The 18638-nt window shown below is 39.1% G+C and overlaps 2 protein-coding genes across 2 annotated transcripts; one reads left to right on the top strand and one right to left on the bottom strand.

Annotated features, from left to right (window-relative positions):
* The first annotated feature begins 350 nt into the window (after window positions 1-350).
* tceanc2 (transcription elongation factor A (SII) N-terminal and central domain containing 2) lies at window positions 351-2699 on the top strand. Its single transcript, XM_023407398.2, has 4 exons — window positions 351-820; window positions 917-1058; window positions 1435-1628; window positions 2238-2699. The coding sequence occupies exons 1-4, from the start codon at window positions 722-724 to the stop codon at window positions 2424-2426; spliced, it is 624 nt and encodes a 207-aa protein (XP_023263166.1). The 5' UTR covers window positions 351-721; the 3' UTR covers window positions 2427-2699.
* A 58-nt stretch (window positions 2700-2757) lies between these two features.
* On the bottom strand, window positions 2758-6786 carry cdcp2 (CUB domain containing protein 2). The gene is made up of 6 exons (XM_023407399.2): window positions 6592-6786; window positions 5994-6341; window positions 4684-5025; window positions 3543-3896; window positions 3199-3377; window positions 2758-3063 (listed from the first exon to the last, which is right to left on the bottom strand). Exons 1-6 carry the CDS (start codon window positions 6656-6658, stop codon window positions 2758-2760), a joined length of 1596 nt encoding a protein of 531 aa, XP_023263167.1. The 5' UTR covers window positions 6659-6786.
* Window positions 6787-18638: the final 11852 nt, after the last annotated feature.

The raw sequence follows: 18638 nt of genomic DNA, 5'->3' as shown, positions 1-18638 counted from the left end.
AATTTTCTACACAATGCTTTGTTTGTGTATTTTATTTTAATTCCTAAATTCTGTTGTGATTCTGTTTTTCTGTTTTCCCTGGTTTTGTTAAATTCTGTTGTCTTTTGTCCCTGGGTGCTTACAGTTTCATGCACTCCAGTGGTTTTGCTCTCCGGACATCCTTCCTAAATGGAAATGCAAAGTAGGATTCGAGTCAATAAGAGTTCATGAAGTGTAATTTTTCTGCAGTTGTTTGCGCGTTGTCTAATGAAAATCTTAGGGGCTATTGCCCTGAATTTTGTACCATGATGTGCACTTCCAGAGTCCAAACAATTTCCCACCATGTTGGGTCGGCCCAGCGATGTCTTTTATTTCCGACAGCACCTAAAGGCACCATCCGTGTCCACATAGCCTTCCAGCTGCTGCTAGCTTGACCCAACTTAAGATTTGTCACAGCTGCCGTTAGAAAGGCAACTATTAATTGGTCGAATATGGACGAATTACCTTATCCAAGCCAGCAATGTATTTGATATATTGAGTTTCAAAGGATAGAGTTGCTAGGTAACGTAGACCAGGTAACTGCTAACAGCAGTTAGCACTGGTTGTCTCTGGTGGCTCCCTCTGACCTGGGTTTTAGTTATCGGTACCCAACTTAAATTTGCTGAACAAACTTAACTGTTTTTGAATTAGTGTGTCAAAACCAAGCTATCCACTCGGTAGCTTCCTGCTCTGTGTTTAGAAGATGGATAAGTTTGTAGTGCGGCTTCCAAAGGGGGAAACACCTACGAAATCGAAAAGCAATGGAAAGGTTTACAAACAAACTACAATTGAATCTTTACGGGTGAGCTGTCAGTCTTGTCCAAGAATGACCAAACTAAGTCAGTGTAACTATGTGACAGATTTATTTACTCATTACTTGCCCTTGCGTTTTTAACAGAGGGTGGTTGTGATTGAAGACATCATGCGCTACAAGTCCATGTTGGAGCTGCCAGAACAGAGCAAGGACAACCTGCTGACTGCCCTGACAGAGCTGAGCAAGAAGATCCCATCCAGGGAAGTGCTCAAGTCCACAAAAATAGGTAGGCTGAGACTCTTATGATAAGATCCAACTTTCTGCAGGTGCTCTTCCTGTTATTTTGCCGTTTGGCATTGTTCTATTGTGATATCTATTTGTAGAAGTCAGTCACAATGCAATCTTGATATGAAAAGCACTCAGTAAATCTGATTGTATCAGCATTTTATTACATATTTGCATAAGCTTTAGCACAGATTGCAAAACAACCCATTCAATTTAAATCCACATAATGAACAGTTCATAGGTTGAATCTACTGTACAGTTGGCTTTTATTGCATTGTCACGCAGCTGGAAACAGCAAATGTGTCCTCATTAATGCCAGGGCCATTATCAAATTCACAATATTCTAATTAGTTTGGTGAAAACCTCTCTCTTCTAAGGTCACACTGTGAACAAAATGCGAAAGCATCTGGACCATGAGGTGAGCTCAATGGCAGAAAAGGTTTACACTGACTGGAGGACGTTCATTGAGGAGAATTCCAATAAGCCATCTATTGAAGTGCGCTCCGACAAACAATCCGAAGGACTCAGAAGCAACGCTAGAAGACTAATGTCTGAAGCCCTAGAGGTCAAGGTGAGGATGAGAGTCTCAGTTAAGTTCAGTGTATCGGCCAAAGCATTTGTGTTCTTCTCCTTCTGTTTATTCCACTTCTAATTTCCATTTTACAATACATTGCTTGTGAAATTTTTGGGAATATAAATGAATGGAGAACGTACAATATGTGGTCATTTGCATAACCTAGCTTGAGTAATATTATGTTTTTGTATGGCATGAGAATTGCAACTTCTTACAATTTAATGTTTCCTACAACTGTATGTTGTAGATGTTTGAAGACTTAACAGATCAATTACATCCACTGAAAATTCAGCATACATGATTCGTGCTTCAAGGAGCACGTCTTTATTTATTGTCAAATGAACTCTTTTTAATTTTTATTTGTATACATTCCACAAGTAAAAAATACCTAACAAAACCATCTTTTCTCTTAATGTTACTCAATGTACAATTCATCGGCTGCAAGTCCTTTGACACCTGACATGGTCTTCTTTAACCATGCATCCGATTGCTTAAAATCCTGTTCACCTTGCAGCTTTTTAGTCACTGGCTGATTCATTCATAAATACAAATAAGAATTTTAAGTTATGTGTGTGTTTTCTTCGTATTCTCTTGTCTGGCCTACAGAAGGATTCTGGTCTTATAGACATCATTGAAAGAGAAGTGTTTCACCAGAGCTCCCGGTTAGTCAGCAGCTCATACAGACGGACTGTTCGAGCACTGGTGTTCGCCTTCAAACACAACCCTGAGATCAGAACTCAAGTGAAGGATAACACAATGTCAGTCAACCAGGTGGTTTCTAAGTACAAGAAATAACTGAGGATGAATAAGGCTTAGCCATGAGACTGTATATTGAAGACTTCTGGTTTACATGACATTTGTGGTTTTTGCTGTATACACACATTAATGCAACATTTTTTTTTTTTTCTTGATTTTCTGTAAAGAAGATATAAAATACTTTCACGTTTTGTGGCACATCACTAGCCTAACACTGTTGTTTTGTGCTGGAATCATGTATGAATATTTTGTTAATAGATGCTTTGTTTTTATATTGATGAACATTTTTATACAAAACATGATTTAAAACAACTCCAGTTTACTGAAGTTCTTTCTTTGTTGAATAAGACTATATGTACAGTATATGTTACTACAGCAATACCAGCCAAACAATAGCTATCACCATGAGAATAACAGCCAGAACACAGATGCTAATGAAGACAATATCACTCAAATCATGAGGCTCAGCTTTGTTCTCCCCTGTGCTGTCGCTGCTGTCATTGTCAGTTTGCTGGGCCTGTTCCTCGAGACGCCGCTCCTCTGCTGAAATGATGGACACTGATGCTATCTTCCGCAGGGCGTCACACTGCACCTTATATTCTTGCACATTCTGCTGCTTCCCATCAGAGAAATCAATGTAGAGTTTGTTTACCAGCATGGTGATGTTCCGATGTTTCTGTATGGGATTGGGAGTTACAGTATTAATAGAAGCAAGGCACAAATTTCTTACATTTTCTTTAACCACTAATGTATGGTAAATCATTGCTTATTATGGTGTATGAGTAAGGGACATGAGATTGTGGTTAGTCACCTGGCTAGCAGTACCACAGTTGACGAACTGAGCAAGTATCTTATACGAGGTGGCCGTTAACTGGGCTGTACAGGTTGGGTCTCCCAGGTAGATGCTCTCACGGTCTAGCTGAGGTAAGGACTGCTGGGCTATCAAAATGGTGAATTCTGATCTTGTGCAGCTAACGTTTACAGGTACCACTTGGATTGCAGGGGGGAAAAAAACACTTCACTTATTTTTGAAGAGCAACATATGTAAGAATGACCTGGGATGGGGAACAGTTGTTTGCAGAGATGAACATTAAGCATTTTAAGGCAATAACCAAAGGTATATTAAGCTGAGATGCCTATATACTGGAAATTTACCTCCAAGATAAGATGCAGTGAACCCTCTATGAGCTTCATCTCTGTCTGTGCTAAGTACCACCAGCAACTTGTTACCCTTTGAGATGAGAGAGGGAGGATGCTCTCTGCCACACCAACGTCCCAGCAAGGTGTCTGTCTGACTCTCCCCATCATAAACTGCAACAGAGTCATAGTCACAAAGGTCTGACAGACTGTTGCGGTCCTCCAAGTCCATCACGGGGAAAAAGAGTTTGATGCGGTATCCAGCCGCAAGAGTGATGCTCCAGTGGCAGTTGATGTTGTTTGGGTAGATGCTGGGGAAATGTGGGCTGCTAAAGTTGCCACTTACAGCAGACAAGACTTGCTGGCATTCACCTGTTAAAAGTACAATTGATCAGATAAGTGATCAACTTTATTTACAGCCACCATCCAGTTAGTTTTAGCTAGTTTAGACACTGGAAATGGATGAAACAGCTCACCCGGTCACTGTGTCAGGCCAAGATATAGTGAAATGACATACTGCTTTTTTATTTTTAAAATGTTTTTAACACTATGGATTGAACAAATAAGAATTCAACTGGATTCAGGTCTGGGTTTTGGTTAGACCACTCAAGTACATTCTTGTCTCTGATAGGGATGGTGTGAGATGGTGTGATGATCTCTGCTCTACCCATTTTCTGTCAAAGATTGCAGCCAGAGGTGTTCAATTTTCATTCCATCAGATGGCAGGATCTTTTGTCTCATGCTCTGGGTCTTTCATGTGCCTAATCTCAAGCTTTCAGCATGGTGTAATGTGTTTTCCCTTCTTGCCACTAATATCAGCCTAATCATAGATCACACTGTTCCTTTTTGTTGAAGTCAAATTAATTTTTTCCAACAATTTTATTCTGCTCTGCAACTATGGAAATAGAATTGGAATTCATGGGATTTTTGGTTCTGAATGGGTGAATGAATAGGATTTTTGTGAATAAAGGTTGCTTTGTGCAAACCGAAAAGTCTGACAGTTAGTCACATTATTGGTAACTGACCAAAGTTTTTTTTTCATTTTCAATTCCTGCTGTTACATCAAAAACATGCACAGTCAAGAAGTCAAAAACTGAAAGCAGTAGTATACTGGTGTGGAGAGTTTCTTTTTGAAGTACACACAATCAAACCGTCTTACCTGAGTAATAGTAGGCCTTGAACCCCCGTCCCCCAATGTTGAAGTCAGACTTGAAGACCACCAGAAGCTGGTTGGAGGTAGTGATTATGTTGGGAGGTTTATCTGCCCCACAGTATTTGCCCAGGTGGCGATGGGTGACTGTCGGGCCATCGAACAGGGCGACAAAGTCAAAATTGCACCCCTCATTGTTTTCCAGCTGGAAGTCCAAGAAGACCAAGGTGACCACGCTGGTGTTGGACACATGGATGGCCCAAGAGCAGTCAGCGTTGTTGCTGTACTCCTGAGGGTAGCCTGGACTGGAGATTACACCTGATAGGCCAGTGAGGACTCCACCGCACATGTCTGGAGAGGATAGAAAGCCAACTCAGATGCACCTTACCTTTTTCTTTTTGAAAAGGAGTAACACTACACATGAAGTTACTGGGAACAAAAACTTGTAGAGAAGGATGTAAAGAGGTCAGTACTGGTAAACTGAGAATTTAGTTTATGAGGCAAAATGGACATCAAGTATTTACATGTAACACCGGATGTACACTGGTTACTCAGTTTGCTGTATCTATATAGTCAACTCTGGTCAATTGATATATCTTTGAAACTATCGGTGACACTTTTAGCCATGTTAACAGCATGGCTTCAGGATTGGCAATGTTGAGCTGTCGACCATTTTGGTCCAGACTGAAAAATGTGAACTATGAAGCTATTAGATGGATTACCATGGAATTCTGTCCCCAGAAGATAAGTCCTAATGACTTGACTTCAGTGATCTCCTGACTTTCCCTATAGTGCCACCATGAGACCACAATTAGTCATTTGTGGTTGAGAAGTTCATATCTTAACAACTGTTGGTTTTATCTCTATGAAATATGGTACAAATATTCAAGGTCCCTGGGGGATAAATTGAATTGTAATGACTTTGGTGATCTCATGTAATAACTTTCAACCCCTGACCTTTCATCTAGCACCATCATGAGGTCAAAATTTTATTTTGTCCAATTCTTTATTTTATCACCAAATGCCTACAAAACTAATGTCATTCCCATCAGTGTCAGCTCTACAGTGGTTTGTGTTTAGTGCTAATTTACAAATGTTAGCATGTTAACACACTAAACTAAAGTATGATCATTGTGAGCATGATGATATTGTGAGCTGTGCCTAAGTTCAGCCTCACAGAGCTGCCAGTGTGGCTGTAGACTCTCTGTCTTGTAAAAGCCATGAGTTATGGTATTGCCACCTGGCCAGGAAAAATCATTTCAAGTTTTGGCCGTTAGCCAACTGATCCCTGTCATATTGCATCAGATATAACAAGTTACCTTTTCTGTAGCCAACACTGAATCCCCTGTGGGCCACATGGCGGTCTGAATGGAAGATGATGGACATGACATTCCAAGAAGAGGTGAACTGAGGTGGAGAGATGTCACCACAAAATGTCCCTAGGAGGTTTCCCTCATCCTCAGATATGCCATTGTAGATCTTGATGTAGTCATAAGCACAGTTGGCGTGGTACTCCAGCTCAAAGTAGTGAAAGGTGAGGAGGACAGAGGAGCCCTCTGCCACCACTATAAGCCAGGAACAGTCAGTATTGTAGGGATACAGGCCTGGGAAGTTTGGACTGGAGATATTACCAGATGGTGCAGAGAGGATTCCTCCACATTTGACACCTTACAATGGCAAAAAAACAAAGTTTTATTTCAGCTCAGAGTGGAGATACTTAATAAAGGTTATTGAACTTTCCTAGCATAGTTATTTATTAAACTATTTTCCAGCAAACTGATACAACCTTTGAAAGTGTATTACAAGCTGACATTGAACAATTGAGGCCCAACTTTCTCTGTATATACACCACCTGTGAGATAAAACACTCCTACCAAGTTATGCTTTGCTCCATCAAGGTAACAAATAGCAACTCACCTTTTTTAGAATCAGCCTTGTCAAAAACCAGTAGTAAATGAATCAGTATAGCCACCCTGAGACTCATGTTGTTATTGTTGATTCAGCTTTTGTCACGCCTCAGCTACAATACCAGACAACGGCACTGTCAGAGTGTGCAGCCTTGAGACATCAGTAGTGGTGACTGCAAAGGTAATAGGACTTTGAAAAATTCATTCACAGCCTGAATGAGCAACCTGACACCTAGTCTACGCTTTACCCTCTTTGCTAAATTTTAATGACGGATATCCAATGAGCATGAGTGGCTTGTCAGGGACACTGTTTGGAGAGATGCTATGCATTTTTAATGATGGTCACACACACACACACACACACACACACACACACATACACACACACACACACACACACAAAACACACACACACACACACACAACACACACAACACACACACACACACACACACACCCTGGACACCAGCTGTGAGTGGGGTTGAAAAAAGTGACAGGAGGAAAGAGAAGAGGATGATCACATTTGTCACTAATATAAATGGCTTCATTAGAGCAACATGTAGGAGAAAAGATCCAAGGCTACTGATATCGTGGAGTAAGGGGCAGTGTGTACAATTTGCTTTTCTTGTGTAAAAGCACCTTAAGCATGACACATAGACACCAACCTCTGAATGGGAATGTACATTGATGAAGAAATGCACAGGTGTGTCAGATTTGTCTAACTATCTCACTTTATTGGATTATGGCATCAAATGCTTCGTTGACAGGAATTTAGCAGCTCCAGAAAAAGCTGGTAAATTGACCATTTTTTAAGGTTTTTTTTTTTTTTTGTTAATGAGTATATTATTGTTTGCAGATGTTGTCCTCAAATTCTATTCAATAAAAAGTATCAACACCACAATTGAAAATGATTGTCCATTAAAAGCAGCCATCCTGGGGCGTCGTGTGGCGTAGTGGACTAAACAGGTACCCCATGTGTAGAGGCTACAGTCCTCGCTGCAGTTGGCCCTGGTTCAAGTCCTGCATCGGACAGCCTTTGCTGCATGTCATTCCCCCTCTTTCTGCCTCCCCATTTCCTGTCTCTCTACTATCCTGTCCAATAAAGGCACAAAAGCCAACAAAAAAAAAAAGCAGCCATCCTGCATTTAAATGATTGTAGTATTAGTATTAAAGCTTTTGCATCATATTGTACCGGAATACCAAAAAGAAAAGTACCGTCTCTAAAGAATGGTTCTGTGCAGTTTGTGTTACCACTGAGGCTCACACCTACAGCTTGTGTTTGAGTAAAAAAAAAAGATCTCAGGTTTAAAACTCATAGGCATTTTGATTCTGTATGTATATCAATTTTTCACAGTGCATCATACTGTGTAATTAAGTTGCCTCAATATGTTTAGCACACAAAACCCTTTGCTGTTAAGTACCCAACTGCAGCTTTCCAGTAAATGTAGTTGACCAAAAAGTAGTCTGTGAAATAAAGTTGGGTTAAAGTATCTAATAAAACTGTGCTCAGGACTCTAGTACCAATACTTCAAAATTACTATGTTCTTCAGTTATGTGCTTATTATGATTCCACCTCTGTTTTATTAGTTTATCTAATTGTATTCCTTATTTCTCAAACTAATTAAACTATTGGCAGTAGAAGTGACTGCATAATGATTCCTACACAAGGTCATCTCTCCCAAAGATGCAAGCTTTTTTAATGCAAATTTTGTTTACACTCTGGTTTCTGTTTCAGAGAGGAATAATTCAATGATTCATAGACAGAGATTTTGTTATATTTGCCAAATGCCAATCATATCCCAGAGCTCATTCCTCCTGCTATGGCAGTCTTATAACTGAATAGTGCATACACATGTAGACAACAATAATCCCGACTGAATGGCGTGTATAACAGACAGGGAGATAAAGTACTCTTAGGAAAAGCCTATTCTGCAAATAAATGTTTGCTACTCCAGCAGTGCTGCAAAGGCAGGGCTTTCAGAGTGAATATCTAATGGCTTAAGTGAGCAAACCTAATACCTAAAGATACCTGCTAGATGGTGCTGTTGCACTATGAAAACACTGTGAAAATCACCACTGGCATTTAAAAAGTCATGTCGTGCTCTAAGCTGAAATAAATAAGAATGTGATTAAAATCAGTCAAGTGTTTTTCACACAGTGGTTCCTGGAACTAAAATGAACCGCCTTGCCTTTGAATTTTAATTCTGTCCTCTCTGAAAGCTTGTCATTGTTCAAGGATGTGGGTACTGGGCAGTGCTGAAATGTGTTTCAGAAAGATATCGTTTGTTTAGAGCAATTAAATCACCTATTAGCAAGTAAATACTCAAAAAACAAATAACGTTGAAATTGTTGGAAAATTCCAGCAGAATAAAGGGGAGCTTCAATAGAACAAATAGCTGCTTTTTGACCTGGAATATTTATTGGAGCTTAATTGAATTATTTTGGTCCAAAAATACATAAAATGGGTTTTGTTCAAATTTGTTATATTCAGCAGTGTAAAAAAATATATTTTTTAATACATCAGATCTAGATGGGATTTAGCTGGTTGGCAGGTGAGAGGAGTGTCTGTGTGTGTCCTTGACAGCCACGGCATCTGGCATCTTTTGATCAAAATAGCCAGAAGGCAAATGATGTGAGCGTTGATATTTGTGTGCATTTGGAAACATTTAAATAAAAGGTAATCTTCTTATAAAAAAAACAAACAAAAAAAAACATCTTCTTCCACATCAAGGCAGATTATGTGAGATTCTGCTGCGGGTATATGGGGACTGTTGGTAACTGTTCACACTGATGAATGTTCTCTAGAGCTCTCGACAGTCACGAAAAAATGAGATGAATATATAAACACATATGTCACAGGACAATAAAAAGTTAGTGTTTCTGACACAGCCTGCAGCTTGGTAGAACATCCCCTTGCCATTTCTAAGTATATCCAGTGGTATATGGTGTTTGGTTAGCATGATTTGTATTTTCATATTTTTTAATGCATGGTGTATTTCTGCAGAAAGAGCCCAAGGATAGCCCTGAATCAACTTATGCTGCATGTTGTTTAGCTGTACTCTTTAGATTTGTTTCATCCATATTTTCAGCATAGCAGCTGTTTGAATTTCTGACTCCCTTTTCAGATCTTTTGCGTACAGGTTGCACTAAAAGCTCATGTTCTGTCAGCAGAGCTATACTTATTGATATTCAGTGTATTTATCATTACTCAAAATGCTATAGCAGTGGTGGCAATGTTTATGCAGTGGTAGACCAGCCAAACTGAATGAGTACAGAGGAAACATTGCTACAACCTTGTATTCCCAGCTGGTGCTCACTTACAGCCAGATTTTTTTTTCTTTTCTCCCTTGCAGTGATTTTGTTAACATTTTCTCAATGCTGTTTTGTTATATTTCCACCTTCTTTCTACCAAGGACAATGTTGATATGTCATTGCACTGCCAATTCAGGGAGCTCACAGATTGGATTATGGACCATAATGAGCTAAAGCCTCTCTCTATAGTTATGAGGGCAATGAAATCCGTTATTTCAGCTCATGGAACAGAAAAGAGAGGAGATCGACTTTCCTTAGCAACTGCTACTTCTGCTACCTTCACTCCTACATTAGAGATTGCATTTGTGATGTAACTAGTTATTTTTTGAGATTTACAGATTTAATTGCAAACAGTGTGAAAATGAACCAAAGGCATCACAGAAAATGACCACAGAAACAATGTAAAATGCAAAGAATGAGACACAGTAATGTCAGTGCTCAGAAATTTACATAGCTGTCTTCAATACTGTACAAACTTTTTATTTTCTAATTGCACTGTATAAATATTCTATCTCATTTAGAGGTAACTGGTTGTCATAGCTGTAGAAAAGATAGATTCTCTCAAAGTCTGGTGTCTGGAAATATTAGTATTATTAATTCAAATCATTACAACTGTTTAAAATATGAACTGTGAACACCAAATAATATAGTTGATTAAATAATCAAAATAAAGTAGAGCTTTATGATTTTGCCTTACACTAAGGCAGCGTTATTGGAGACAGTAGAGATATAGAGGATCTTTGGCGTTATTTCCTGGAACAAAATAGTATTTATTATCCTACAAGAAGGTAATTTCTATAGGGGTCAGTGTTGAACCAGTTGTAACTAAAAAGCACAGGTGTACTGATGTCATTAATGATGGCTCTGTTCCATTTATGTGTATCTAGTGTAAGCCTTGTCAGTGAGCGACCATACATGACGGCATAACGTTCAAACACGGAAGACTAAATGAGGTGCACCCCTCACTTATGTTGTTAATTAAGGCCACACCTGTGGGTTTCCTCGTGCGCCATGTTAAAATGTGAATGAAAAAGGCGTACCAGTCGATAAGATGTATTAAAACTTTATTTAGTTTGGTCCGCTATTTATCTTTTAATATTTCACAACATCTTGGTTTTACTTTTGTTACTTTTGGGGCTCCGGAAAACGGCGTCAACATGAAGAAAGAAACAGAGCAGGTCCAGTCTGACAAATTCAGGTTTGCTGCTATGCTAATGTAACGTACTCACCATGGGCTACATTTAATTACACACAATACATTTGCCTTGTGTCGGGTTTTTTTAGCGGTCAAATCACTATTTTTGATATTTCTTTGTTAGTTCACTTTCTAACTCTGCTCCTCGTGTAGCATTTTATGGCTGTTTAACTATAGCTGTTTGCTAACAGTCCATAATGTCACTTTAGGAGTGCTAATGGAGGAATAAGAGTCGGCGGTCGTCATATCGGCTCAAAGATTTACTTGAAGCAAACTTTTCCTGTCTGTGATGTCGGACTGCAGTGTTGACTCTTCCCAAATAGATGCCAAGCAAAGGTAAGTGTTTGCTGCTTGTGCTAGTATCATGAGTCACCTTGTCTGTGAAGGATAACTTGCTTAGGTTTTGTCTCACCTTTCTTATCAAGTTGTTGCCATTATTTTGTGGGGGGTTCCTAGCGCCTCATTGTACACCTGGGTCTCTAACCAAGGATAGGATTGTGTTGCTGTAGGGATGTAAATATGATTGTTGTTTAGCACACAGTCTCCTTGCCTAATTACTTCCCTGTAATATGCGGTTAATGGGAAGCTCAACATAGCTTTTGTTACACAGAGGATGGGTGGTCAGTCGTTGCTGTACAATCCCTCACATCTCAATTACACATGAACTGTTGAGCTCCTGCTCTCCTGTTTTTGTTTCTGCTACACTCAGCCACACAAATTCAGCCTGCAAGCTTCCCCTAATGATCTTCTTATCAATACTACATTTAATCTACACTTTCATAGAAGAAATAGTCTCCTCTCATCCATGAATCTGTGTGATTTTAAATATAATCATTCTGCTGCATAGCTGATGTGTCTGGGTGTTCAGACTGAAAACAGCATGTTGCTGCAGGTAGCTGTGAAATGATGATATGATCCAGGAAGGCTGGCTTGAGAAATACATTTATTAGTCTGAAAGCTTATTATGTACAACTTATCATGCTGACAATCATTTTATCCCTTCTGCCTCACAGATTTCAAGGTAAACATAACAATTAACCCATTCACATTTTAAAGCATCTATGTGTCTTGCATTTGTTTGATTGGCTTAGACAGTGAGTTGCCAGATAACACGGAGTCAGGTTCAAATTTTTTGCGAGATGACATTGTTTTTCTGCTTGAGCCCTCTGCATTGGCATTCCACTGTGTCAATGTGCTCATCTCACTCAAAGAAAAACGGAGCTGTGTTTTTTGTGCAGTACTGACACAACAGCGTGCTGCTTCTGCATATTAGATGAATTGATTGGTTTGGAAAGGTTACCATTTTTTTGGCCTGTTTCTTATTTGCCCACCTCGAACTAAATCTCTTGAAGTGATTTATATTTTGAATATTGGCTTTAACTAAAGCAGTTTTCTTGCACACAGCCCATTCACTTAGCTCTTTCCCTGTAATATTTCCTTATTGGGAAGTAGGGGTGGGCATGATTAAAGCGATGGTCGATAATTGATCGTTAAGAATTTGTCCATCACATGGATTCTGATCGATGAAGAGGTTTTGCTCAGAGCCTCGACGCATATCTTTTTTGTTCTGTTTAATAGTAAAACAATTAAACTTTAACTGCCTTGTTTAAAAGGATTGTTGTTAGACTATAATTTCTTCTTGGAGTAAAGATTTCATTGAGGAAAAAGACGCTTTCTTTAGTATTTTTTGCCATAGGTATTTTTTAATATAAAAAATGAATAATGAATCAGTAATTGATCGTTAATTTTCCCGATGATCGAATAACAAAAATTCTTAAAGTGCCCATGCCTAATGGGAAGTTCAACATGGTCTTTGTCATATAGGCTAGTTAGTCAGACGCATTTTCTCCAGACACCATACTGAGATAATAATTAGAGAAATTGTGTAATTCAACTCAAAGCAATCGGTTTATGCAATGGATACAAGACGGCCCATGTATAATAGCTGGCTTTGGGCTCGGTATCAATGCATTTTTGGGTTTATTATCATCACTCCCCAAATCTCTGCTGTGGCGAGCGTTGTGTATTCTTGAGGAGAGTTGTGACAAGTTAAACTCTGTACCTAGGCTGTCTGAAGTCTGTGAAAATATTTGCTCTTCTCATGAGCAAAATCTGTTGTAAATACAACAGCAGCCTTTCTATCAAGGCCAGTCCCTTTCATATTGATTGACAGTCCCTTTAATACCCAAACACAAGACAGGTTTCTAATATCTGCTGATGCAGTTTTTTGGGGGCTGGACTGCAAGTGGGGCTAGCCCTATAAATGTCACTTACTGACTGAGTAATATTACACCATTGGTTGGCCGGCCAAGTGTTGGAGCTTGGGAATGGATTGGAAGTGACTGCTGGTTAACACATAATCTTATTGGGCCGCATTTCAGACACTATTTCGTACTTGTTCTGTTGTCTGACAACAGAAACAGAAAAACATGTAAATGAGAACAGCTTTATTGGGAATTCAGCTGTACTGAAATATTCTATGGGCTCAGAGAGTAGGAGAGAAGCAACCAGATAAGACTGAAACTAGCTGACACTAGTATGCAAATAGCTTACAACGTGGAACAGTCATGTACTAGGTTCTAACCTATAGTGTTGCTTTTGTTTTTTTTTGTTTTTTTAATCAGTCCAGCTTTGCTAATTGTGCAAATGATTTTGAAAGGCATAGTTTGAGATGTACTTTCATTAGTGGCAATTGAAGTGTTTCTTTATAATAATGATAATAATAATAACATCTTTTCATAGAGCAAACACATAGAAGCATAGCATCAAAAAGAGAGCTCTATAAATCAATTCCAACTGAGCCGTCTAGATGGCTGTGTTGTTTGGGCAAAACGCGACAGCATTTTAATTAATCATTCACATAGTGATGCTGCAGTGTAAATACTCTAGATAACAGGAACTCAAAGAGGGGAGAGAAGAGCACCCTGGCACATAAACGGAGTACAATTATGGACCTTAGCAAGAGCACTTGATTAAGATGTTTTAGTACCCTTTACTCACTGGGTACTAAACATCTGACTCACAATGTTTCAGCTATATGAGAAGATTTCTCTTGCTATGATCTTGCATGAATATTCACACTAGTAATTAAAATAATGTAATGACAAAGTGGATGGGGACAGGAATCGGTTACACAGCTCAGCTTGATGACAAATATGAGGGATTTGACTTAGAAATATCACTTGTGAAACATTTTGTTCTAATCTTTTGAGAAGAATAGTTTCTTAATCATTCAGTTTAACATATTCAGATTGTCTTCCCAAGAAAAACAACAGTTTTGGTCGTTTCAGCAGATATCCAAAACTGATATTTGTTTACGTACAAGTGACAAAGTCCTCTTGCGGCTGTATGAATTATAACTCTTGTCTTTTGGGAACAAAGGAGGAAATGTTGTGGCATTCTTCAAGAGCTATGAAGTTCATTGAGGAAGAAGGTTGGGATGGTTTTTAATCGTGCTGACAGTCAGTGTTGGTTTCTTTTAACCATGACCACAATTGTTCCCTAAATGTAACCAAAAATATGGTGTTTGCCTAACCCTAACCAAGTAATTTTTGTGTAGCCCTATGGGTTTTTGCAACAGGTATCTGTAATGGTTACAGAAGGCCCTAACAAATGAATTTAATATTTTGTTTAAAATTGACTGGATTGCCATATCAACAGATTTCACAAGTTTTACCTCCATGGTATTTGTCTTAAGAGCACAACAATATATAGAATATGGTCATTCACTGTATTGTGTTGTCATGAAAACCATAAGGACTCATGTCTGGCCACAGTTTTCCTCCCTACTGCTGACCCTTTTGGCCTTCGTGGCCTTTTGGGTCTTGAATCTGCTCGTTGCTTCCTGACAGATGGCCTAGTGTACCCGTCATTTCCCAGTCTGTGGGGGGCACCAGCTGTAAGTACAGACTGGGCACATGCAGAATACCCACAGTGTACCTCTTATTTAACATTCATGCTATATTTAGTTACAAATAATGTGAAGTCTTACATTGCACCACAATATAAAAACCAATTTCACCAGGCGTAGTACCTGACAAAGGCCATGCTGGTAGTGTTCCATCTGAACAGTTTACATAATGTTGCAGTAGTCTGACAAAACATGATGGTAAAAACACAGACCAACCTAATTATTCTGACATTTCTCTCCTTAATATTAGACGTGGCTTTGTTCACTGAGTAAAGTATAACCCATGAGATACTTGGTTGCGCTCACAGCAAAACAAAATGTGTGTGTTTGTATGAGATACCAATTCAAGGTACTCTTGAGGAATAATCCACCTTGCATGAATAAACAGTAAGAGATAATCAACCTCTTATTGAGAACAAATGAAAATTCTTCCCAGGAGCCATTTGGAAATTGTGTCCACCAGTATATTAATAGTTAGGGGGTCAACAGCAGGAATATAGACAGAGGGTTAACAGCTATTGGCCAGTTACACTCCTGGGATGCATAATGACCAATTACTGTGATTAATAGTGGTCTAATTAAATAGTCTCCCTTCCAAACATTGCCAGTAATGCTTTCACTGTAATAACAGTAAATAGATATTATTTGCGCTTTCTCACATTTTATTACTCCTCTGACGTCCATATCTGTGAATCTCAGTGTTGTGGGTGGATTGCCGATGCCTCTCATAAGACATTATCATTACTTACATACAGGCTGATGGGAATGTGTTTGTGTATTTCTGTGTGCATGGGGTTGTTTGTGCTGTGTTCCCTCATCTATCAGTAGGCTGCCCTTCTCTGATGGCCACTGAAGCTCCATTAGTACCCACAGTTCTGATTGATGTTGCACAATACTGTGTTGGAAGGCTAGGATTGTTGTTCTGAACCAGCGACATGCTTATTACAACACCTTTTCACCACAGAAGAGGGAAATTGCTATGCTGATGTCATGAGGCTGAGATTTGCGTTGATGGTGAGCTCAGCAAATGTCAGAAATTATTTGCTTTTCAGAAATTTGTTTGCAAATGTACCATGTCTCAGAGTAAGCATAATGTTTTTGAAAACAGGGAAGTTTAGATAATAAAGTGTTTTCTTGAATGAATTTAAAGAATAAGTTCTTTCATGTGAAACAGTTCCGGACAGACTGTACATGCTCCACTGACTTGGATGATTCAGAGCCACTAAGAGGTTACATTTGGTCTGGTGTGTTGATTCAAATGCTGCAAACCCGCTTGATTGGAAGGATTTAAGCAGTTGTTTCAGGAGCTGTGACAGTCAAGGTCCACTCCCCTCATGATTTCACTTATGAGCTATCTGAAACAACATAAAAGTGGAAGAATTTTTATTTTTTCATATTAAATGAAAACCAGTAACCTGAAAGCCCATTGATCAAACAGAATCAAATTTTCAACATATCTGTTAAACATCCTTGATCAGATGGCAAAGTAGGTGCTACTAAAATGAAAAGCTGTGAAAACCATAAATTGGTTAGTTTATGAGGTCAGACATTGATATAATTTCCCTGATAAAAACATACTTTTCCATGTGAGCCCTCTCCCTGCTGTCCTCTGTGTTTTCAGCTCCTTTGCTGGTGTCTGTGTCAGCAAAATTGCTTGTCTTGAAAAGTGAACGCTTGAGTTATGTCGCTACTTTTCAATATGGCCTTTGAATTCTTGTCTGCATTCATTAGTGGGAAGCAATGGCACCATGAGTACTAGGGCCAGCTGCCAAGACATCTATGCCGCGAGACAATGAGGGAGACCGCCGTCTCTGCAGCCTGCTGATGAGTACGCAGTCTCTTTGATTTTGCATTTGAAACAGAGATGTAAAGCTTGTAGCCCGCTGGACTGTCAAAAAAAAGCTGCGTTGAATCACTCAAGTTTGGATTTATTTTTTGCCAGCTTTGCTTTTGTTCCTTCTACAGTGGCTCATTATTGTCATTATCAAGGTCATAAATGAGTCAGGAATGGGACTGAAAATAGTTATCGCTTTGTCCTCTCTCGGTGTCTGACGACTAGGTTGTTGATGATGATAAAGACGATGCTTGAGATTATTTGTCTATACAGAGATGCAGGAAACATGAGAGAAATGGGATGACATGTAGGAAAGACTGAATCAGATTCAAACTGACAGCCTTAACCAGCTGAGCTTCCCACACACAAACAATTCTGTTTTTATTGTTTAATTCATGCTGTTTGGCAGATGCTGTGCATTTTTTCCCATCATATTTACTTGCCAGCAATATATGCGTGGCATTGCCTTATGTACAATGACATGTAACAAAGTGCGGTGATTGCTTTTCTGTATATTGAACGTATCATTTTAGTATTCCAACGGTGCACATTATTACACCAGTTTCCACACATTAACCTTTCCCGAGTTCTTTCCTTACCGTTGTGCTCATATGTGCCCGGACTATGATTAATATGCCTTTGCTCTCATGTGATAAAATCTTGCCAATCTCCTTCCCTGCCTACCTACAACTCCAGTCACCTTATTATTTCGAAAGGTTGTATGGTCACTGAGCTTAGATTATTCCATTCCCTGCTTTACATTTTATGCCCCACGTGTCCCTTCCTCATTCAAATGTGTTTTGTCTCCAGGAATGGAATATGGAAATGTGCTTTAGCTTATGTGTGGATGATGTTTCACTATATCATATAACCATTTCATCAACTTCCCACTAGGGCAGCTTGTGCGGATGTCCTTGGTTTGCCAGTGTTTTCTCAGCGGGTTCTTTGTGGCTAAATTGTGCTTTGTGACTCAGGTAGCAATTGGACCAGAGACTTAATATACTGGGGACTAAAAAGTGAAAGTAAGGGTGTCATGAACCTCATTTATTTTTCACAGCCATTTTCTATTGACAGCATTTGCCTTTTTAATACATGATTTTACTTGAATTCCCAGAGGATTTTGTCCTGGTTCGTTGGGTTTAGGAGGTGATGTACGCTGGTCCTGAAACGATAAGTCTAGCATTATTTTTCTGTTGTTTTTTTTAATGGTTAGAAAATCCAATGAAAAGACCAAAACCAACAATGCCTTAATTTATCTCTCAATACTGTCTGACTTCGCCGTCCTGTCTGTGGCACTCAGCACCAAGTCTATTTGTCTCTACTGGATGAAATTCTTTAAGAACAGATGACAAATTTATAGTTTCATTTTAAATAAATGGGCCATTTTTGGGGGACTATTTTTAGCCACACAGATTAATACACATTTGATGTTAGTAATTATGGAACCAGGACCAATGTATGTGGAATTGACTCAACCTAGGAACCTGGGGTTTTTGTGACGTTACCAAATAATGAAGATATTCATGAATTATTCCAACATGGTTACACTATTAGTCTTGTAGCCACACCATGTAAATAGCCTGTTTGCAACTTTTGCTGTGTTATGTATTTAGAGCAGTTTGTTAAACCAGTGAAATCAGATACACAAACAAACAAACAAACTGCCAACTATGGAGGCTTTGCAGCCATGTTGCTGGCTCAATCAACTGTAGTTTGTACACACCCATGCTCTCCTGAGAAGAGGTCTTATTAGGCAATTTAAGCGAAAACACCTGTGTGGGTGGAGCATGGCTGTGTAGGGGCTTT

This window comes from Seriola lalandi, unplaced genomic scaffold, assembly GCF_002814215.2.
Source record: "Seriola lalandi dorsalis isolate HSWRI2012SDOR001 ecotype SW California unplaced genomic scaffold, Sedor1 jcf7180002054334, whole genome shotgun sequence".
NCBI lineage: Eukaryota > Metazoa > Chordata > Actinopteri > Carangiformes > Carangidae > Seriola > Seriola lalandi.
This window is presented reverse-complemented; position numbering and strand designations above follow the sequence as displayed.

Bases quoted from the DNA above. Each gene is read 5' to 3' on its own strand.
- tceanc2 (XM_023407398.2), top strand. From the start codon at position 722: ATGGATAAGTTTGTAGTGCGGCTTCCAAAGGGGGAAACACCTACGAAA. The intron at 821-916 runs GTGAGCTGTCAG...CGTTTTTAACAG, and splicing joins CTACAATTGAATCTTTACGG to AGGGTGGTTGTGATTGAAGA. The intron at 1,059-1,434 runs GTAGGCTGAGAC...CTCTCTTCTAAG, and splicing joins GCTCAAGTCCACAAAAATAG to GTCACACTGTGAACAAAATG.
- cdcp2 (XM_023407399.2), bottom strand. From the start codon at position 6,658: ATGAGTCTCAGGGTGGCTATACTGATTCATTTACTACTGGTTTTTGAC. The intron at 5,026-5,993 runs GTAACTTGTTAT...TATCCTCTCCAG, and splicing joins CAGTGTTGGCTACAGAAAAG to ACATGTGCGGTGGAGTCCTC. The intron at 3,064-3,198 runs GTGACTAACCAC...AATCCCATACAG, and splicing joins ACTGTGGTACTGCTAGCCAG to AAACATCGGAACATCACCAT.